Below are 22,401 nucleotides of genomic sequence, written 5' to 3'. Positions count from 1 at the left end.
TTCATTAGGAGAAGTGGTTTGGTTTCATTTAAGCCAAATTGCTGTGCTTGGGAGATGATAAATCCATCTGCTGGCAAATCGCTCTCCTGCTGCCAGGATGGATCCCAGCCCTGCTCTCTAATCATACCGCAGATAAATGAGCCTTTAGTGAAATGAATCTCCCTGCTGGCCCTCGCCGGGGGGGTGCTGAGCTGGGTGGGCTGATGCCATGGTGAGGGGCTTGAGGTGGGGAATCACAACCCTTCACTAACACCGTGGAGCTCTGAGGGTGGTTATTGCTGAGCAAGTGAACTTCTGGGGCTGTTGCAAGCAGCTTCCCTGGGAGCAAAGGGGCAGAGGAGCTCCTTCCCATGGAGCAGGGTCTGTGTATGGGTGCAGGGGTTGTGCTCAACCCATTGTCCATGCCAGAGTGCTCTGCTGGCAGCTGGGACTGGCTGCTTGCCATGCCATGGGGGTAAGAGGCAGGATATGGGGATGAGTGGCCCCACTCCCAGCAATACCCGGAGTGCTTCACAAAGTCTGTGGCAGCCAGGCTGTGCTGGATGGGAATCTCTTACTGGGGTCCTCCCATCCCCGAGCTGCTGTGGCTCTGGCTGCTTCTGGCTTTTAAATAAATTTGTCTTCCGCTTCAAATGAAAACGGGTGGTGCAGCCCCTGGGGAGCAGTGAGAGTAATTAGCTTGTTTGGAGACAGAGCCCTGCGGGAGAGGAGCTGGGGGCAGGATAGTGCTGCCTTCAACAGGAGTTGACAGGGATGGGGGATGTGCAGGGCTTCATCTTCATTGCCTCTGAACCTGGGCTTCCATGAATGTTTCCTCTCTGGTCCAGACAGGGCAAGTCACCTATGGGCACTCCTGGGCAGGGGTGCCATTGACATGCACTTCTGTATCCGTGCCTTGCACACCTCTCCAGCCCCAGCGGCTCAGCTCCATCCGGTTCCAGATGACTCCAGCCTCACTTTGGCAGGAGGCACTCTGCTTTTGAACCTGTTGGGTTGGAGATTGCTCCTGTTCAGGGAGCTGGCACCCCTCCCAACCCCAGGTCAGTGTTGGCCTTGCTGCTGGGAACTCTGGGCAAGATGGTCAATGTCCCATCCATGCTGCTCCTGCTCACTCCACCTGGGGACCCTGAGGTCTGCAGGACAAACAAGCAGCAGCCCCAGCTCTGTGCATTGGTGACGATCTGATTCCTGTGCCAGCTTCACCCGCAGTGAGTGTTTTGAGGGCTGTGCCCTGGGCAGGTGGGGGCACTGCACATCCTTGTGTGCAGACAAACCTGATCCACACTCCGCTTAGAGAGACCTGGGCTGAACCTTGGACAAGCAGTAGCTTTGTCCTGGACAGGAGGGTGTGGGGTCTGACTGCTCACAGAAAGGTCTACAGGGGCCACACTGCAGCAGCAGCAGCAGCAGCAGCAGCAGCAGAAGCAGCAGCAGCAGCAGCAGCAGCAGCAGCAGCAGCAGCAGCAGTGCCTGTGGGCTGGGAGCACTCAGAGCCCCAGGGGACAATGCCAGGCTGGCAGTGGATTTGGACAGCTTCACCTGCGCTCCCTCTCCAGGGAGCAGGTCAGAGACAATGATGAGGTGACTAATTCAGCAGGTGGGGTGGTGGCACAAATCTGCTGCCACAGCTCTTTCCTGCAGAGACTTGAGAACCAGATAGGGTAGGACTCCCTGGGCTGTCCTGCCCTGCTGTCCCTGTGAGACTTCCCATGGCAGTGACATTCCTGCTGGGAAGGGGCTCGGCAGTCTGAAGTAGAGGAAGGTTTCTTGGCAAGATGCTACCATGAGAGACTTGCATGACCCAGTCACTGAGCCTCTGTGGGGCAGAAAGTGGGACCCAGCTCCTGGCTTCAAGCACTGACCCCAGGAGCAGAGCTGGGATGCACCAGCTCCTTTTCCTGTCCTCTTCCCTTTACCAACCACAGTTTTGGACACTGAAAAAGTGCTTTTTAGGGATGGAGTGTTGGTGATGGTCTGGCCAGGATCTGAGTCACAGGGAAGAGGAGTTTCCTTGACCCAGCTGTAGCCTGTGGGATGCAGGGAGGCACCAGAAAATTTGCACACCCATCAGGAGCCAGGTCAGGAGCCAGGGAAGAGTCATCCAGCTGCTTTCACTGGTTACTGCAGCCCATGCAGCTGTGGTGGGGTGAAATGAGAACCTGCCTGCTTGCTAACGAGATTAGACAGGCAAGCCACTGCTCCTAGCCCCTTTGGTTAATCGCTTCTTCCTAGATTGAATTTTTTAAAATTGCATTGCTTACAGAAAGCCCCTGAATGGGTTTAAAGGCAATAATCCACCCGGCCCTCTGTCACTGCAAGGGCCCCCCTGGGGCTACTTGGCAGTGGGTTGCTGAAGTCCCCAGTGTATCTCCATGTGTCTCTGGTGTCCCCAGGAGGTGGCTGGCAGCACTGGCCCTTGACAGCTCTTGATTTATTCCAGGAAGGAATATGCATTAATTTTTAATGGTGTGATTTAGTGAAGTCTCCAGAGGTGAGGGAGAAGGGAGTGGGTCAGATGCCGGGCTCTGTACTGCAGCCCATGTGAGAGGTCCCTCTTGCCCCCACCCACTGCTGCCTCGAGGGCCATGGTGGGCAGCTGCCCATCCTGCTGGACCCCTAGGAGCACATTGGAGTTGGGTGGTTCAGTGATGGGCCACAGCACCCCCAGCCCTGGTTGCACTTGCTGGAGGTCTTGTCTGACTCTGGAGGAAGGAGGGACAGCTTCTGGTGCCAGGTTTTGGGGCTGCAGCACAGGTGGAGAAAGGGAGTGGGGCTTGGGCAGCACAGTGACAGATGTTATGATATGCTGTGGTTATGACTGATCCCAGCATCTCTTGGAGACATCTCAGCCCTCACCCGGCTGGTGGAATCTGCCTTTAAGTACTTCTTTCTTTCCCCTTCAGTCTGCTTCTAGAAGTTGATCTTCTGAGCCCATCCCCAGGCCCCTGCTGCTCATGCTGACCCAAACAAATTTCCCCTGGAGCCCGCCCTCCCTGCTTGCCTCCCCTCCATCGTGCAAAGTGAGTCACTCCCAGGCACCAGGAATCATTCATGTCATTTCCCCCTTTGCCGCAAAGTCATTAATGCGAGTGGAATAATTTGTTGCATAACGGAGAGGATCAGCGGGAGCTCTGCTCTGGCAAGCAATTCCTGGCCCTGGCCACCACTGCCCTGGGAGAGGGCAGCTTGATGGGATCCTGCTGGTCTCATGGCTGCACCATGCTGGCAGCAGTGGTGTTGGCTCCCTGAGGCATTTTTCCAAAACCCGTCAAGTCCTGCCTGAATCCCAGCCTGGGGGGATGGAGCTGTTCGTCATGGCCTTGGTGTCTGCTTACCCTCACACGGATCCTCCGAAAGGGGCGTGCTCCACCTGCCCTACAGTGACACAGGCAAGAAATGTCCCCTGCATTGGTCAGGGTGTGTGTTGTGGCACCCTTTGTTCCGGCCACATCCCTGCCTCCTACTCACTCCAGCTCCTCTGAGCTCCCCAAGCTGTAGGGTCACAAGTGCTTCCCACCAGCAGCCAAATCCCTCCTGGCTTCTTGCTCCGGAACTGGGGACCCCAAGGTGTCCCAGCAGGGGTGCAGGCAGCTCTGGAACTGCTCCCAGTGAGTTCCCAGCTGTCTGTTTTTGGTGTAAACCCAAGCACAGCTGGCTGTCTCTCCTGGGGACCTTGCAACCTCCGAAGCAGGGGGTTGGCTGGAGGGAGCACTTGCCACCCCCACCAGCTAAAGGCTGTGGGGGCTGAGAGCCTGTGCTCAAGTGATGCTCGCTGTGGTTGTGGTAAATCCAGTGTCTCCCCTGCATGTCGAGTGAGAGAAGGGCAGGGAAGAAGAGTGCTTTAGGTGATAAGAGACATTGTGGAGGCTGCTCCCCCTGCCCAGGGTTAATTTCCTTCTATCCCATGCTCAGTCAGGCATTAATTTAAAGATGCTGTAATGGGAGAGGGAGAGCATAAGAGGATTGGGCTGAGGGCAGGAGGATTTAACGAAGGGAAGGAGTGCAGCTGGGGCTGGGGGCTGCACAGGGTCTGATGGTGCAGGATAGGTGGGAAGTGCTGTGCAGTCCTCAAGACTGAGCCACCCTGATGTGTCTCAACTGCCACTGTGCTGGTACCCGTGGTACCCTCCAGCCCCTGGAAGGGAACGTGGGAGTGAACCTGTTCCCCTTGTCAGGGAGAGCTGCTGGGTGGCTGAGTGGGGACAAGGCTGTGAGCTGCTTGTTTGCAGCATGGCCATGCACCATGTTCTGCCCCTGTCCATGATGTGCACGAGACACAAGGTGGAAGTTTCAAACCCAAGCCTGGAGTAACCCAGCAGAAGGGCATCGTGCCTGGCTGGGGGGAGTAGAGGGGAAGGAGCAGGCAGAGCCTCTTTCAGGTGCCATGTCCCAGCTGGGACTTTGTCCCCTCGCCTCAGCTGGACAGTGAGTTCCCTTGGTGCAGGGGGCTACCCTGAGGCAGAAAGGTGAAGAAGGAGATGGTGTTTAATATTTCAAAGTGACTCACTGAAAACCTCCTGTTCCTTGGAGCTGGTCCCAACCCAGCACCGCCAAAAGAGGCTGGGATTGGGGCTGCCCCAACCCAGTGTAAGATGGAGGGTGAGGGTCTTTTGGGACCACATCCATGGAGGCAAAGGAGCCTTTCCCCTCCTCCATTCCTCACAGACTCAAGAGCTCCACCTCTGCCCTGGACCACAGTGCCGGGACCGGGACATTGGTCCCAAGGGCTTGCGGTGTCCTCCCAGCCCTGTGCCACCCTGCGCCTCCCTCAGCACTGTTTGTTTTCTCAGCCTGCCCTGCTGTAATTACAACTCACTGTCACTCTCTGGATAATACATCTTCTCTTTTATCACTGCTTAATTAAATAACTGTGGGGAAGTGAGGGGCTGGTAACCCCTTATTAGCCAGCATGAATGACCCCGTGGCACTGGGGAGACCTCTCAGGGCTGGCAAAGGAGCTGGATGGGGATGGCTGTGCCCTGGCCTGGGCAACAGGGCTGAACATGGGGTACCTGATGCTCTTGGGAAGGATGAGGTGCTGGCTTTGCTGTTCATGGGCACAGGATCTCTGGTACAGATGTTTCCAGGGCAACCCTGAGGAAGTGCCCTGGATGTGACCCCTGACACCCCATCTGTAATTCTCCCCTCTGCTTGGAGCCTTGCCCACTGTCGGGCTGGGAAGAGTGTGTGGGCAGGATGCCTGCTTCCAGGGCAGCCACCTCTGCCCACAATTAGTTGGTGCTAATGAGTGTGCCTGGCAGCTGCTGCCAGGTCAGTGATCTCTGGCTGAGTATCTGCCAGGCTCTCCTCTGGTGGGACCAGATGCATGGGTCCCACACCCTGCTCAGCAGAGCAACCTTGGTGGTGCAGTTGGTCCTCAACATGGACATGGCTCCCTCTGCACTGTCTCCATCCTTCCCTCATCCCTCTGCTGTCTCTCTGCCTTTGCACCTTCCCCAGGAGGTTGGTCCGAGTTTGGGCACTGCCAGTGGTGCACCTCCAGGTGCTGCCTCCGTGTCTTTCTCCTCTGGGTGCTCCTTTGTCCCCATCACACACACCCCACAATGTGCTGTAGAAGTGGAAATGGAGTCTGTAATGGCATCCTTAGGAGCTGGATATGTCTCTGTTTAAAAACACGTGGGCTGGGGTGGTGGGAGTACTCCCCTGGGCACTGCCTATTCTGCTGTGATGGACTGGGGATGAGATGTACAACAGGTCTGACTGGGGTAGACTGGGAAATGCTCCCCACTGTGGACAGCCCTGGGCGTTGGGGCTCTGGTTTGGAAAATATCAGTTTGGAGATGGGGTAGTTTTGGAGGCACCCTGGGTCTTCATGGCAGGATGTTGTGGGGAGAGGAGTACACCCATGATGTAGGGGTTGTGTACAGGTGGGGGTGAGGGGTGGCCTGCAGGCTCAGGGTAGCTCTCCTCCTGGTGTGCTGCCCATCCTCACCGCCTATCCTCCTGCCTGCCCTGGATTTGCAGCTCCAGACTCGATTTGCACAGATCAAAGCCTGAGGCCATCTCTCATCTTGGCTTACCTGGGTCCTGCCTGCCCCCAGCCCAGAACACAGGGGAGGTTTGGAGGTAATCCTTGCAGACGGGATGCTGCTTGCTAATTATAGCAGAACCTCTCACTTCGTGGGAACCTCAGCAAATTGTCCCCCGAGCCCTGGCAGCGATGGTACAAATCTTCCGCTAATTAGACTTGAAAGTCCTCCCGTGAGCTCAGACACAGGATGGATATTTGATTATTAACATATTTATTTCTGAGTCTCTCAGCAGGTCTTGCACTGGGAGGCTATACTCCCCCTCCATAATTGCTAGGCACATTTATTCCTATCAAGAGTGCCTTGGGGCTCCAGGGAGGGGAAGCTGTTCAGCTCGGTGTGCTCATTTTTGGGATTGTCTCATTAAGGTGTGTGGAAGACAGCTTGCTGATGCTGAGAAGGTCTTGGGTGGGAGCAAGGTCCCCAGGTTCTTCTCTGTGCCTCCCACCAGCCCCTCTCCCAGACGGGATGCTCCTGACCCTCCTGCCCAAGTGGGAACCCAGGAATATTTTTTCGCATGTGTTCCTGAGCACAGGGTACTGGGTAGGCAGAGAAGGGATGAGGATGACCCCGTGGTGTGGAGCTGGTGCTGGGCACCACAGCCCAACACAAAGCTGCCTGCCATGGCACTTCCAGGGAGAGCATCCCTCCCTCCAGTGGGGGCAGACAAACTGCAATGGAAACACTGCCTCTGAAACAACCTAAAACAGCTTTCCTGTCCCCAAAATGTCAGTTTAAAAAGGCAGTCTCGGGGCCCCCCCCAGGCCGGCAGTGAACTGAGCAGGTGTCCTGGATGGCCCTGCTGCCCCATGGGGCAGAGAGTGCAGCAGGCTGGGGGCTGAGCCATCACACACGGTAAAATTGGAGAGAGGGTCAGTGCTGGCGTGGAGGGTCATTAGCTCAGCCATGGGGATGCTCAGTGCCTTGGCTTGAGGCTGGAGAAAGGTGCAGGAGGGCTGTGGGCTGTAGGAAGGACAGCACTGACCTTGTGTTTCTGCCCTGCTCAGAGCCCCCCAGGTTCACCCTGCCACCCATCGAGGGGCTTCGGGCCAGTGCCGGGGTGTTGTTGGCATGGGGACTCCATGGGCTTGGTGAGGAGCCATGGGCCAGGACCTCATCCCCATCTCCAGCACCACTTTGCTCTCCCTCCCTGCCTGGCTGCTGTGTCTCCCTGAGCTGAGGGCACGCGCCTTGTTGCAGCGCTGGAGTTATTAATAGCAGCAAACACTCTCGGTGCCTTCAAGCCAAGTCCATTTTGGGGGAGATTCCTGCCATTTGAAGCATGTTTCCCCTCCGGGCGTCTTATCTCCCTCTCTCAGCTGTGCAGCCAGCGTGTGCGGGAGCCCCTGGATAAGCGGTGGTGCTAATAGCCTGTGTCACTCGGCGCGGCGGCATCCGGCTGGGTGACAGAGGGTGTCCCTCTCCCTGGCCCACAGGCAGCCCCGGGCTGCTTGCACACGTGGGATCTGAGGTCGTGTCCCAGCCTGTTCCCACTGTGCTTCCTCCTGTCACCCTGCCGAGACAGACCTGTTGGTGGCCGAACGAGCGCTGATTGCAAGGAAATGAGCCTAGTGCCACCTCCCATTTACTGGAGCCCAACCTATGTGTCACTGCATGGAGCTCGTTAATTTGTCACCGTCACTGTGGCTTGGTGAGGGGTGCTGAGGGTGGCAAGGCTGGAGGGACGCTGAGGGCCATGTCCTCTCCTGGAGCAGCCTTGGGAGCAGGGCTGGCATCACTTGTGGCCAGGCTGAGATTTTTCCCAGCCTCTCAATTCAGGAGACCCTGGTGAAGCTTGGAGTGGGCGCTGGAACAGGGCTGGGGATGGAAACCCCTGCTGATTTTCATGGGGTGCCATGGGCGTGGAGCAAGGTGGGCATCTGAGGGGCAACAAGATGCTAGCTCAGGGTAAGTAGATGCTCTGTCTGTGTTGTGCCCCAGTGAGGGCTGTGTACCCCCATGCACCGAAGTGCCCTCTTACGAAGGCCATGCTCTTTGGAGGTCCTGGGGGCTGTTCTGCCTCACTGCCTGATATATTCTGGGTGTCCCCAACATTGCTGTGCTTTACAGACAAAGTAAGCTCAGAAATGCCCCCAGATGGTCCAGGCAGGTTATGGTTCTAGTTGCTTACATCTACACTCTTGATGTGTCAGCCCTATAACCAGGGCTGGGTTCAGCTCCTGGCTCTTTTTCCTTCCCTGTGCTTCTGTTTCCCTGCAGCTGATGGTGCAGTTCTTTGCTCTCCCATTGCAGGACATGGAGAGGCTCGGGGCACACCCCAGGAGCAGGGCGGGGGTTGATGAAGCTTGTTCCTCCAAATTTGTTCCTTCCTACCCTCTGCTTCTATCCTGTTCATGGGGTCAGTGAATTATTCATGAACTGGCAGACAGGGTGTGTCCGTGGCTGCCTGTGCGATGCCAAGGGGGCCAACATGCCGCTGAGCACAGAGAGCTTTTCTGTGTAAATACCTAAAATATTTAGCAGAACTGACAAAAAAAAATTCTGCTTGGTAGCAGTCAGTACCTCAGTGTAACCTGGGTGTCTGGGGGCCATCACGGGGGTTCTGGGGGTGATGGACACACCAGGGTAATCCCTGTGGGGCTCTGACCTTTGTCTTGGCCTGACACACACCACCCAGGCTGGTGGTGGAGTTTGTGTCTGTTTGTCTAACCACCTATCCCTTGGGTCTTCCTGCTTTTCTCTGCCATCAGATGGTGGGATTGTCCCCATCCTGTCCCTGCATTGCAGGTATGCTTTGGCATGTGCTGGTCCCCAGCGTGGTGCCACAGAGCCAGGCTGCTGCCCCATCACCTGCTGCCTGCCAGCTGCTGGCAGGTGGGTGCTGCAGGACCAGTGCACAACGTGAGGCTGGGCTCTTTCCCTGGCAGTGCCTTCCCGAGCAGACAGATCACGTCACATGCATTTTTTAACAAGATCCACCGGCTGAGAACGAGCTGAGCTGTCGTCGCATGTTTGTGATCAAAGCCAGACATGCCCTGGCAGCACCAGGCAGAGTGCCCTGCGTGCCATTCCTCTCCATCACATGGCTGATTCACTGGGCACAGCAGGCTGGGGATCCTGCAGTGTCACAGGTTGCAGGTGTGCTGCCCCTGCATTCCCAAATGTATCAGGATGATCAATGCCCTCCTGCCTGCTGTGGTTCAAGAATTCCTGACCCAAACAGCTAAGGATGGGCGTAGTTATGATGCAGAGCTGTTGATGGTGTTATGCTTCGTGCACAGTCCTACATCCCAAAAATTGCACCTTCTGCTGGGAGCCAGGCAGCGAGCATTGGGGTAGGAAAGGGTTTGTGCTTGTCCTGGGATGTGTTTTAGGCCAGGTTCACAAGGGAGCAAGCAGAGGTAAGGGATGCAGGGAGCTGTGGCCAGCTCTGGATGGGAAAGCACATGGAGCCAGCTGGCAGTGACATGGCAGAGCTGCCCCGTGAGGCAGCCTGGGCTGCTGGCAGCTTTTCCTTGGCCTTCGCAAGCTCGTCCTTTCATGGATGCTCTCTGTGCCTTGGCAAGGTAGGAGCTGTGTGCTGGCCCATGATCTGTACATTCCAGGGCCAAGCCGCGGGGTGTGTGGCCAAAGGCAGGAGGGGCTCACGGTTAGAGCACACAGCTCCTCCCAGGCCGTCTGCCCTGCTCCGAGCCTTCCTCCTCCTCTTTGCTGGATTTGCTCCTGCCCCCTTGTCTCGCCGGTGGTGGGGTGGCGGCTGCCTGCGGTGGGTGCCTGCGGTGTGCCCGTGCAGCACGGCTGTGTTGTGTGTTTCCCTCTGCAAGCACAGCAGAGCCCTCGGGCTGTGCTTCGCTGTGACAGCACATCCCATGTCAGACCCGCTGCAAATCCTGACTGCTAATAGCTATGCAAATTACCTCATTAGCTGCCTTATTTATTTTCTCTGGCATCACGTTTTCAGCACTTCCCCCAGACCCGGAGGCTGCGGTTTCCCCGGGCTGGGAGGAGGCAGGAGCAGAGCAGCATCACGCAGGGCTGGCTGGGCTGAGCCTTCCTCTGCTGGTGGCAGCGGTGTTGGGATCCCACGGAGCCACCCACCCCGATGTGGTGTGTCTGGAACCAGAAGCTCATGGCTCCTGGAGTGATCCCTGCTACTGGGGTGTCCATCTCCTTCTCCTTCATCATATTCTGGCTCTGGGGTGAGTCATGCTGAGCTCTCCCTGAAGCCAGGACCTGCTCTGTCCCTGCCAAACACTGTGGGTCTGGCATTGCTGGGATGTGTATGCCCTCCATCCCAAAAAAAAAGGGTGAGTCTGAATTATTTACAGAGAGAACAGGGCATTTGCTCAGTCTCTGTGGGCCTGAGTTGTGGGTTGAGGCTTGGCACAGGGTTGCAGGGTATCCTGCATCCGTCCTACTCTGATTGTCCTTCCTTGGTAATGGAAATTTTCCTCCTTCCCACCCTGATTGCCCTTCCTCATTACTGGAAATATGCCTCCCACCCTGACAGCCCTTTCTCCTTGAGAGAAATGGCATTTGCTTTCTGCCAGCCATGGGATGACTCCAGAGAACCCACAGATGCCCTGGCCAAGGTGGGCCTGGGCTGGGCCCCTGCTCTGGTGCTGTCCGTGGGGGATGTAGCCCAGGCTGAAATACTTTGAAGCCCAGGCACCATCCAGGGCTGGCACAGGCAGGAACAATCTCTGATCATCAACCCAGCATGGTGCCCCTTGGTGATGTGCATATAGCAGGGTATCCCTACCCATGCTGGATGTGCCTGCAAGGACTGCTGTTTCCTGGTTGCGTTTTCTAGGGGTGTTTATATGCCCACAACACCCATGACAGTGAGTCAGGCTTGGCATGAACACCAGGGGACCTACACACTGGTGTGATGACTGGTATAAAGACCTTGATTCAGCCACTCCATGGGCTTGTCAGTGCCACGCTGAGCTGCCTGCAAGCATTATGTTGTCTCCCCCCCCACTTTCTTCTGTTTATCTTTTATTTCCCCCCTTCTCTCGGCGGCTGTGCTAATGAATATTTCATGGCCAGGAAACAGCGTGAATTCCCCCGGCTCCCTCCACTCCCGCGGCAGGTACCAGCCCGGTAATCGGTGGCTTAGGAAGGATGTATCTTCCAGGAAGCCATCTCAGGAGGAGAGGACCTGGGTAGGGAAGGAAGCAATGGCTCTGGTGTGGGCAGCTGTGTCGTGTCCCCCTCGTCGGTGGTGCTGCCACTGTCCCTTCAGCCTCCAAGAGTCTGCCAGCGGACCGTGCAGGGATGGCCTTTGCGGTTCCCGTGCATCCTCTCACACGCGTGCAGGGCCACGCTCCGACACAACAACACGTGTCCCCTCCTGTCCCCCGTGTGCCATCAGCTGCCACAGCCGTCTGAACGAGCCGTGTCCCCGGCTCACCTCCCGCCGCTCTGCCGCTCTGCTGCGCTGTACCGGGGCTCCTCTCAGCGTCAGGCAGCGGCACCGCGGCCGCACAGAGCGCGGGGCACAGAGCGCGGGGCACGGGGCGTGGGCAGTCCGTGTCCCCACCCGTGACACCGCAGGTGCGTCACATCGCCTCTACTACCTGTCCCGACTCCTATGCTTCCAAGCTGGAGGTGTCCCGGCACAGCCCGCAGGCAGGCACGGGAACTGGGGCAGGGTGGTGGGGGATAATGCTGGTCTTCCGCCTCCCTGAATTTGTCCTTCATCCCCTACAGCGGGGAGCTGGGCTGGTCCCCAGTGCGGGCTCGGCATTAGGAGGTGCAGGCAGCATCTCCTTTACCAGAGTCAAAGCTCGTGGGGGCAGCAGAGCTGGAGACAGAGCCTGGAGCCATAGTCTTCCTCCCTCCCATTGCTGCGGCTCCAGCAATGGCACGTCCCCTTTGGGGGCCCAGCAGATGCTCTGGGCTCACAGGCTGACTCGAAGTATCTTTTTGGGAGCTTGTGTCCTTTGCATCACAGTGAAACATTGTGAGTTCACCTGGGGCTGCAGCTGGGGCAGGGCCTGGGGAACCACTGGCCTCCTTAAGCACAGAGCAGATCTGGGAGAACCACAGGCTGGGAGTGGGGCAGGAGGCTGGCAGGATGCACCCTGCAGTGGCACCCGTGGAGGATGTGACCTGTGACCCAGGTGGCATCTTCAGCAAGAAAAGTTGTGTAAGGGTGGGCTGAACAGCTCTGCGTTGTGGTTTCCTTTTGATTTGTGCTGAATTCCTGCTTGGCTTGCCAGGGAGGAGTAGAGTGACGAGGGTGGTCTGCACCTGCTGATCTGGAAAGGGCAGAAGATCCTCTGCCCTGCATGACCATGAAAACCAGGGTGCACAGGATGGCACTTGCATCTCTCACCTGCCCGGGACACGCTGGGATGGACTAACTTTCCCTGTCAAATGGAAACTGGCTTCCAAGGAGCTGGATAGTAGGGTTTGGGATGGATCTGCACACTTTGTGTGCTGTCACGTCCTGTGGGCTCTGGCACCCTCCTGTGGCTGTTCTGTCACCTGTCCTGTATCCCGCGGGGCTTTGGGATGCTGCAGCTGCCTTGGTCTTAGTTGCGCTGGCTGGTGCCCGTGGTGATGCTGCGGAGCTGCCCCTCTGCCCCAGCGTGGGGGGAAGCTGTTCATTTGCAGGATCTGGCCTTGTATCCCACGACTCATGAGACCTGATCACTGCAAGGAACTCTCCCAATGTGTTTGTGGTGTGGGGTTGAGCCAGGGGCAGAGCTCCTGGATACTGTAGACACGGATGAGGGTCCTAAACCCCAGACCTGTCCCTGGAAGGTGGCAGGAGTGGACTGTGCACTGCTGACTACTCAAATTTCTGAACTTTCAGCTGGGGGCAAGCAGTTCACAGGGGTAGATTCAGTCAAGGTGTTGCATTCACACGTTGTCTCTACATCTGTGTCTCTGTCTGCTGAGCTGCCCACTTTGGCCTGGACTGTCCCCTTCCCCTTGTGAGATCAATACCCTCTGCAGCCCTTCCCTGGCCTGAGGCTTTGTGGATGTATTATTATAGGGTTGCAAGTCCCTGCTGTGCTGTGTGCAGTGTCTTGGTTAGGATCTCTCCAAACCTGGCTTAGCTATGCAGTGACCAGTGCAGCATCCCCTGCTGTGGGTCCCCCCTGCCCTGGGACACTGTCATGCCATACTGTGGAGATATTCTGTTGGGGGGCTGTCCCCCTTTTGCAGGGTCATAGCCTGTATAAGATGGCAGGGGGCTTGGTTTGGAGGGGGGATGGCCCTTCTTTTGGGGAGCAGGAGGTGAGGTTCCCCTATGCCAACCCTGGTATAGGGTTGGTAGGAGGTGGTGGTGCTCTTACCCCTTCTCTTGGGACTCCTTCTTGAGGTATTCATAGGGACTGGACAATCTGGTTGTTCCCGGCTGTGTCATAGCTCCGCCCTCTTTTCCATCCCTGAGGGAGCAAAAGCTGTAATTTCCATCAGGTCCCTTTTGGTTCTCTTCCTTCCCTATTAATAAGAGATGAAACTTATGAGATTATAGAGTCTGGATGGATTCAGAACTGATAGATCCTGCTGCTGTGGGGTGTGAATGCACTGTAGAGATGAAATACAGCTGGGAAAATGGGACTTGAGGAACGGATATTGTTTTGAGTCTGCACAGACAATCTCAGGGTGGTTCTGGGAGCAGGGAAATCCCACTGCCACCACACAGTCTGTCTTCTGGCTCTGACATACTGTGCAAGTTAGCAACTTGCTGCCAGGCTGAGATTTGGAGCGAGCAGCTCTTAGCCTGGGTGGTCTTGCAGTTTGACTCCTCTTCCTTCGATCCTTTCACCCATCATTTTCTCCTCCCCTGTGTGGAGCCAGCAGGAGTGGATGCCTGGAGATGCAGGACACTTGCAGTGCTGAAGGACCCATGCCCAGGGATTCAGGATGCCCACAACACTTGATAGTGGGAGTGGATGGCTGATGCCCAAGGATGCAGGATGCTCTCGGTGCCTGTTTGCCTCCGGAAGGAGCATCCTTGCCTGCTCTTGGAGAGAGGCGGCCCTGGGATGGAGCAGTACCTCATTGGTCAGCGGGACCTGTGGAGTCTGCGGGTTGCCATACCAACCTACCTCTGGTTCCCGGCCAGCCGGGGCGTGAAGTGCCGGGTCGAGCTGGTGCCAAGGGGCGGATCAGGAGCCAGGGGCAACCCGAGGCTCTGCCAGCCAGGGAGGCGTCCATCCGCCTCTGCTGGAGAGCTGGCTGGCACCACGGGTGTCCCCGGCACCCCGCACCACCCTGACGCTGCTCCCCACCGCTCCCCGCAACTTTGCGGCACGGAGTGGGCCGGCGGGCGGGCACGGCCGCGGGGGGCGAGCCCGGACACCCCGCTCCCTCTCAGCGGTCAGCTTTCGTGAACCCGAGCCCCGGCAGAGGCATCGCCGCCGAACCCTCTGTCCCACTGCCCGCCTGCACCGGTGCATCCCCGCGCAAAACTTCCCGCTGCCCGCCGCCGGGGAGCGGGGCCGGCGGCTGCCGCGCTGCCGGGCGCTGCCGCTGCCCGCTCCGCCGGGCTGGACCGGACGCCGATGCCCGCAGGCTCGCTCCGGGCAGAAAGGCTCAGTCCTCCCTCGGGCATCGCCGGGTGCTCGGAGGAGCTGGGGGGCTGTTTGGCGGCCGGGAGGGGGTGCGGCTGGGTCCCTCCCCAGCGCTGGGAGCTGGAGCCATGAGCCACTGCCAGCAGCGCTGCAAGAGGCAGCTGGGCCGGGTGATCCGCTTCTTCTACCAGTTTGTCACCGGGACTCTCTCCCAAGGTAGGTGCCGCCCTGGGGGACGCGGGACCGCTGCTCTGTGAGAGGGGGTGTCTGTCTGGTGAGCTCTGTGGGGTTATTTGGGGAGGGGAGAAATGCTGTTTAGGTGCTGAGTGCATCAGCCTCCGGTGAAGGGGTTGCACTGAGCTCCGTGTGGAGCAAAGCTGAAGATGGTTGCAGGAGGCAATTAAAGACCCTGAAGGCCCCCTGTGGACCTGGGGCGGTGGGAATGTTTTATTTGGGGAGGGGACTGATGCAAAGCGGAGCATGAAAGAACTGCTGTACAAATAAATCGCAGCTCGTCTGACCCTTCCCTGACATGTCAAGGAATCTGACTCTTCTGGGGCTGGAGCTGTGCCCTCCATCTATCTGGACAAAGAAGCCCTGGGTGTGTCGCTTGAGCCAGGGCATGGACACATCCTGGTGCCTGCATCTACCCATGCTTTTGTCCTGGGATGCTTGGTCCTGGGGATAGAGCTGCATTCTGTGTGCTCCTGGTTTGCTGTCACAGCCATGGCAGGACCCTCACCCCTGTGCCAGCCCCTGCACTGGCCTGCCAGCTGGCCAGAACCCTCTCTTCTGGGTGGTGGACCCAGAACCACCTCCTAAACCCAATGGACACATCTCAGGGAGGTCATCATGCACCCGTGTGTGTGCTGGGACTCCGGGTGCTCAACTCCCACCCCTGTCCCTATGTTCCTGTGCAGGGACAAAGTTGTAGTCCCCATGGCCTTGCCCTGCTGAGGACCAGTGGGCTGCCCCTCTGGTCCCCAGCAGTGCTGGGAAGGGATGCACTGTACTGTGAGTGCAGGGAAAGCATTGTTAGACCAGTGTAGCAGCGTCACGCCTTGGAGCAGGGCTGGGATTTGCACTGCTTTTGCCAGCACCCAGCCTGCCTGGAAAACCCCTCCCAGGTTCAGTCCCCTCCTTGCCTGGGAAACCCCTGGTCTCCAACAGCCCGTGCCTATCCTTGGGGCCAGAGAAATGCTGGCATAGTGTGGAGATGCACTTGGCACAGCCCTGGAGGCTGCGATGTGGGAGAAATGTTTGACCCGTGAGCCATGCCCAGCTGGCATGCTACCTTCCTGTCCACAGGGATGTGAGCCCTGGGATGGAGGCTCCTGGTTGGAACAGAGGAGAGGACAGTCCCCCAAGCCCAGCAGCATGCCAGGCTCTGGAGGCTGGGCGTGCTGCAGGCAGTGCCAGGTCCATCCCCGCTAGTTGGCTCCATCGGGCACCAGCCAACTCGCCTGGAGTGGAGGGGGCAGAGGATGAGTCAGCTGAGTCTGGCCCTGGCCATGAGGGGCAGAGCTGCAGGTGATGGAGCAAAGAGGGAATGGGACCTCGGATGTTCCCGAACCCTGCCGTCTGCAAGGATGTCTTGCAGGTCCTTCTCCCAGTGTCCTGGGCTTTGCAGATGGGTACTATGACATTGGGGCTGTAGCAGGTGTTCTCTGGGACTGGGTCTCTGGACTGGCCATGTGTGGTGCTCAGCAGGACCAAGGGCTTTCCCTACAGCCCTGCTGAGTGTACATGGGATTGGGATGGGCACAGAGGGCATGGCTGGCCGTGGGGCACTGACTGCCATTACCCTCTTCTTGGTGTCCTCCCAGTCTCTGGGACCAGCCAAAGTGGGATGAAACCCAAAGCTGGGCAGCTCTGAGTTAGGAGTGGGATGTGGGGGCTAGCACAACCTTCTCCCATCTGCAGCACCCCCTCCTCCCCAGCTGCTGCTCTGGTCTGTGGGTCACCAAGATGCTGACCACTCCCTGTCTGTTATCCTACCCCATCATTCCCTTCTGGGGGACAAGGATCCTCTCTATCCTCCCTGCATAAGCAAAGGAGGTCCCATGGAGCTCACTGCAGAAGGCACTGGGTGCCTGACCAGGTGGGCCCAGGGCAGGGGGCCCCCTGGCTGGGTGCCCTGGGGAGCTGGCCAAGGACGGGTCGCCAGAGAGGGGAAAGAGAAATGACTCAATCAATTAACCAGATTAAAACTGTGACTTCACCTCCCAAAAATAGCATTTCACCAATATTTTAATGTGCTTATTAATAATCTGCTCACGCTCTGATTAGCAGCAAGGTAATAAGGGATCAGCTTTAACCTAAATTTAACTCTCCCTAATGGATGATGGCCCCGAGAACCAAAAAAAAGGAGAATTTCCTATTCATCAGGCTGGCCCCCCAGCAGGTCAGGAGCATCTAAGGGACCTGGGTGGCAGCTGCCCAGCTGTGCCCAGGGACCATCACCTCATTGTGGCCCAGGAGGTCTGGTGGCACATTTTGTAGAGGTAGTGCCCTAACACCCTGCAGCACTGAGTGAAGAGCACTTTAGGGGTAGGCACAAGGGTGGCTCTCAAGGAGGGCAGAGCCTGGCCACAGTCAAGGTGCATGGTCCCCTCCTGAAGAGGTAGGTCCCTTGACGGTGGATGATTGCCTTGCTCTGTCCCCATCTGCTCCATCCTGCAGTGGGGGACAGTTCCCCATCCTCAGCTGCTGGTGGTGCTGGGAGGATGGATCCAGGCACCAGCCACCTGGCTACCTGATGGCTCTGGGTGTTGCCCCCCCGTGTGCCTGTTGCATGCTGCGTGTATGGAGCTGCTTTTTGGGCAAGAAACCCCACTCCAGGGGTTATTTATACACCACCCAGCAGGTGGCTGGCGGGGTGCTTAAATTTAGCTGTGTGGCAGGGCTGTGCTGCCGGCAACACCAGAGAGCCAGGGTGGGGTCAGCTGAGTAGGGGATACTTTCTGGCTGTTATTGTCACAGCCCAAAGTGGGACAGGCAGCACGGACTCTGCCAGCCTGGGCTGCCCGTCATGGCATAGCTGGTTCTGGGAAAATGTTACACGGCCTGCCGCCCTCCCCAGTGCTGAGCCATGGGCATATGCCAGGGCCACTGTGCCATCCTGTCCTGTGTCACTTGTGGATGCTCAGAGCAGTTGATCTTGGGGGAGAGAGAAGGGAGGAAGGGAGGGATGGATCTGGATGCTTGGATTCTGCTCCCTGAAAGGGGAATATCTGAGGCAATTCTGTACTCCTCACCCACACCCGGGCAGCCATATCCCCTGGCTGTGCTTGCAGGGTGGGGATGGGACAACTCGTGTGCAAAGAGGTTTGGGATGAAACACTTGGGTGCAGTGTCTTCCTCAGCCATATATCTCACTGGGCAGCAGATAGGGCCTAGCAGAGTCCATGGACCACAGGTGTCTCAGGCATGGGTGCAGCTAATCCCATGTGGTTTTGTATCTGTGAGTGAGTGTGCCCAAACCCACAGTGACACTGCCTAAATGCACCTGGCATTGCAGAGCAGGAATCAGGCTGGTTGATTCTGATTCCAGGCTGAGAAAAGCAGATGCTGATCCCAGGCATCCCTGGGGAGGTGCTGTGCTGGGACACAGAACGAGATGCCAGTGCTTCTCTGCCAGACCCAGCTCTCTGGGATAGCAGAACTGCAGAGACACCTTCTTTCAAGGCCCCATGTCTGGAGCAAGGACAGACACAGGCATTGGCAGAGATCCTAGCAGCATCATTCCCTAGGCAGCCCTTTTTCCAGGAGACACCTGTGGGGTGGCAGCAAGGAACTGAGCCCTGAGGATCCCAAGGTCATCAGGGAACTCAGAGCAGCCCCTGGGCTGTGGTGATGCCTTGCTAGCCCCATGGCACTGAGACACAACCACATGTGTAACAATCCCCGTCTATTCTCTCTGCCCCCTGCTTGCTTCTCCTGGCTGATGGTGCCACTCTCCCCCCGGGCCAGGAGGGTTATTTTTAACTGTTTGCCATGTGCTGTCTGAGCACAATTAAGGTAATTGGTTTGGGAGCCTGGCTCTCACACAACGCTCCCAATTACCTGCCTGCCCGTGCGGCCCCCCGCCTCCCTGCCCGCCGTGGCTCCTCTGGCAGGGGGACTGCCGGGACAGGGCTGCCCCACATAGCACGGCGGGGCTGAGTGCGGGGTGCGAGCGGGCACGGGGGATGGAGCCATGGAGAGGACACCCCTGCACAACGACAGCCTGCTCTATGCCTCCCTGATTGCCATCCTCCTCCTCATCTCCTATTGGTTCACCACTCGCTGCTTCAAAATCATCAGTGGTATTGAAGGTACGGGGCTGGGGACATGGGGGAACAGGGTGGCCTGTCCTGTCTGAGTCCACAAACTAAGTGGAGGGGTGAGCCAGATGCTGGGTGTGGGAGAGGTGGATTGGAGATTCCCTCTCTGCCTTTCTGGGAGACCTCCATCTCTTCCTCGGTCACTTCATTTGTTCCTCCTGGCCCTGGTCCTACTCTACTGTGTGTTAGAGCAGCTGGTGGCAACCCTGGGGCTGAGCTGTGGCTCAGGTTGTGACCAGGGCTGCTCCGGCATCCACCATGCTGCCCGTGTCTAGGTACTGCTGCCCCTCGCTGTGATATGGGGATGCAGATGGACTCTGTGGAGCTTCCCACTCTTGTAGGGTGCCCAGAGCTCATGCTCAGCCTCAACCTGCATTTTGGGGCTCTGGGTCCCTTTGGGCGTGACCCACATCTTTGGTCTTCAGCTCTGGGGAGGTCTGAGATGTGGTGAGGGTCCAAGTTTCCCTGGTGAAGGTTCTTTCCAAGCCCCGCTGCAGTGGAATGCGAGTGCCAGAGGTTTGCAGGGTGAGACCCCAGGGCAAGGAGCAGGGCAGGAGGGGTGAAACTGGCATCACGTCTGGGGATGTGCAGAGCTTCTCCTGCCTGGAGTGTGCATTGCTCCATCCATCCGTGAGACCTCTTTGCACAGCTCAGCCAGGGCCTTGAGGCTCTTCCTGTGACATGGCCAAACACTGATTGGCTGCAGGGGCAAGGAGCACCCCTGGGAGTGATGCTCCTCAGTGGGATAGGTGGGGGGAAAGTCCTGTCCCACACTTCAAGTGGGCTATGTATGCTTTTGAGCATCCCTTGCAAGCAGCTGCAGGTCTGGCTCCACTGGCGAAGTCCCACGTGTGCTCTCATGTGTCTCCTCCATCCTGGGGGCAGCTCCAGATGGAGTAACATCCCTGGGGACCTCGGTGAGGTGAAGGGGTGGTCCTTTGTCACACCTAGCCCATCTGGAGCTGCCTTCAGTCAGAGAGAATATGCTCTGGGCAAGAAACGCTGGGGAGTTTGGGGTTGCTGGGATGTGGGCACAGTGTGTGGCACTGGGACATGGGAGCAGTGCTGGGTGCCTATGCTGGTCCTGCTGGGATTCTGTGTCATGCTGGCGACAAACAGTGGAGTGTTTTTATTAATGGCTCCAGCATGGAAATGTGTAATCCTGACATGGTGGCCAGTGGGAAAATTATCACTGCTCTGCTGGGGAGGATGGCTGGCATGGGAGAGGCACAAGGGCAGGTGGGGAAGCTGTCTCTCGGTGACTGACCTGCTGCTGTGCCTCTCAGCCCCAGCACCCCATGATGCTGCCAGAGACACATGAAGGACCGATGACAGTCCATTCACAAGGGCTCAGCAGGTTCCCTTTGGAGAGAAGCTGCCCTAAACCCTCTGGATCAGGCTGGAAGGATTCCTCTCACTCTATGTCTGGCCAAAACAAGGTTGCAAAAATAGATTCATGGCCTGCAGGACAGCCATTGACACTGGAAGCAGCTAGAGGCTTGAGGAGAGGGTGGGCTGTTACTGGGGTTGTTACTGGGGCTCAGCAAGAAAAGTGGCTTTAAAAATGCAGTTGATGTCAGTGGGAAACTTCCTGCAAGTGTGCAACAGGTCTGTGCCGTCCCGACCCGGAGGGATTGACTCGAGGGCAAAACTGGGAGGCAGACACGTGAAATCCAGGCTCAGTGCCTGGAAACTCACCTCTTTCCAAGAAAAGGAAATGTCAGGTCTGAAAACTTCCAGCCTGAGGGATGTTTCCCTAGGGAAGACAATCAGCTCTTTCCCCAAGATGCCTCTGATGCATCTCTGGCATCTTCTGCTTGTGTTAGAACAAACTTGGGAGCATGCCTCAAGTGGGCAGGTGATGCAAAGCCTGGTGGCATGGAGCCACTAGATAGCCAAGCTATGCCACAGCCTGGGACTGAGACAACAGCCCTCTCCATCCCCTACCAGGGGACAAACCTGCAGCTCACTGGGCTGGAAATGGGGATTTCTGGGAGATTGGTGTCGGGCAGTCCTGCTGGGAGCTCTTGCAGGGGGTCTGCTCCATAGCCTGGACATGGCCACCCCACTTGGACCTGTGGCAGCTGGCTTTGCCCCTGGGATGAACTGGGAAATGTGGGGGCAGCAGTGGCATCGGGACAGCCCCGCTGCCTGCTTACCACACTGGTGCTGGGGTTAGAACTGGTCTTGCAACATGCATGATGTGGGAATTGTCCGCCTGGAGATGGGCAGTGCCAGTGGCATCCCTGGGGAAAGCTGTGGGGGAGCTTCCCTCGGGTGCTGAGCCCTGGTGACAGGCAGTGACCACGGTCACCTGGATCCCCAGTGGTTCCTGTGGCTTGTGATCACAGGCAAGGGCTGGAGTTCTGTTAAAGGAGAGCAGGGGAACTGAATTTAGCCCCATTGGCTGTGCATGGATGTGTGCTCGAGGCACATGGATGCACAGGTTCACCCTTTGTTTCCAGCTGTTGTGTGACCTTGGCTGGGTCCCCAGCCTCTGCATCTCGTCCTCTCCTGCTCATTGCTGCACCACTTGGGGGTCTGGCAGTGTCTTGGGCATCCTGCATCACGGCCTCTGCTCCTACTCTGTTCTCCGAGACCTGCTCCCACCTTGTTTTCCCAGACCTGCTCCCCATCTTCCCTCAATGTTCCCAGAAAAACAGGTGGATCCATGTGCCTGCTTGGAAATGGGGCAGATGGAGTTGTTGCCCCAGACACTCTTCAGGAGGGAGATGTTGGGGTGTTCAGCCAAGTTTGTCCCCATGGGGCAGACACATGTCTGGGGCATAGAGGACAAATCTGAGTCATCCCCATCCTGGATGTTTTGCCAATGCCCAGCGTCCTGCCCCTCCCCGTGTCCCCCCCTGGGAACCAAGTGCCTTTTAATATCTGTGGCCCGTTTCCTTAGCAACTGCATTAAGCAAATCGATGGAGGTGGTGTCATTGGAATGGGAGGGCATGCCTTCTTTCCCCCTCCAACCCCCCCATCCCCGCCACCCCCCACGCCTCCCTCCACTTGGCCTCTCTCCACTCTTACTCGCAGGCACGGCCCTTCTCTGCCTGGGCTCTCGGCTGTGGCTCCCTGAGCCTCCACCACAGCCCTGCGCTGGCCCCTTGCTCAGCCATGGCTGATGGCGGGTGCCCCTGAGTAGGGGTGACAGCCGAACCCCCACCAGGGACACAGGCGGGTGTCCCTGGGGATGAGTGGTCTGGTGGCTGAGGTGCTGGGGTGAAGGGGCTCCAGGACTGTGGTGGGGAGGGGTGGGGGAGTGAGGGGCCATGAGACACCCCCACCATGAACCTGGAAGGCCTTGAGATGATCGCGGTGCTGGTGGTCTTGGTCCTCTTCGTCAAGGTGCTGGAGCAATTTGGCCTCTTCGAGCCTGTGTCCTTGGAAGGTAACGGCTGTGGGGTGGTGCTGTCGCCTCTGGGGACATGAGGGGCAGGTGGTGGGTGTCCAGAACTGCCCCCAAGGATGCTCCAAGGCTGCTGCATCCATGACAGAGTCCTGGGATATGGTGTCTGTCA

General features: G+C 57.8%; 1 protein-coding gene across 8 annotated transcripts in view; it reads left to right on the top strand.

Annotated features, from left to right (window-relative positions):
* Positions 1-22,401, top strand: part of KCNIP2 (potassium voltage-gated channel interacting protein 2) — a 44,958-nt gene that overhangs the window by 5,500 nt on the left and 17,057 nt on the right. The window contains exon 1 of one of the 8 annotated variants that reach the window (XM_085065010.1): positions 14,045-14,764. The exons of 3 other annotated variants lie outside the window; for them this stretch is intronic. In XM_085065010.1, the coding sequence (XP_084921136.1) occupies positions 14,677-14,764 (88 nt within the window). In that variant the 5' untranslated portion in view covers positions 14,045-14,676. Of the gene's footprint in view, positions 1-14,044; positions 14,765-18,564; positions 18,865-22,153; positions 22,272-22,401 lie in introns of those variants that run through there. 4 more of the 8 variants (XM_085065011.1, XM_085065016.1, XM_085065015.1 and 1 more) reach the window with 4 other exon arrangements.

The sequence above is a fragment of the Lichenostomus cassidix genome, chromosome 6, assembly GCF_008360975.1.
Source record: "Lichenostomus cassidix isolate B80296 chromosome 6, HeHo_3.0, whole genome shotgun sequence".
NCBI classification, from domain to species: domain Eukaryota; kingdom Metazoa; phylum Chordata; class Aves; order Passeriformes; family Meliphagidae; genus Lichenostomus; species Lichenostomus cassidix.
This window is presented reverse-complemented; position numbering and strand designations above follow the sequence as displayed.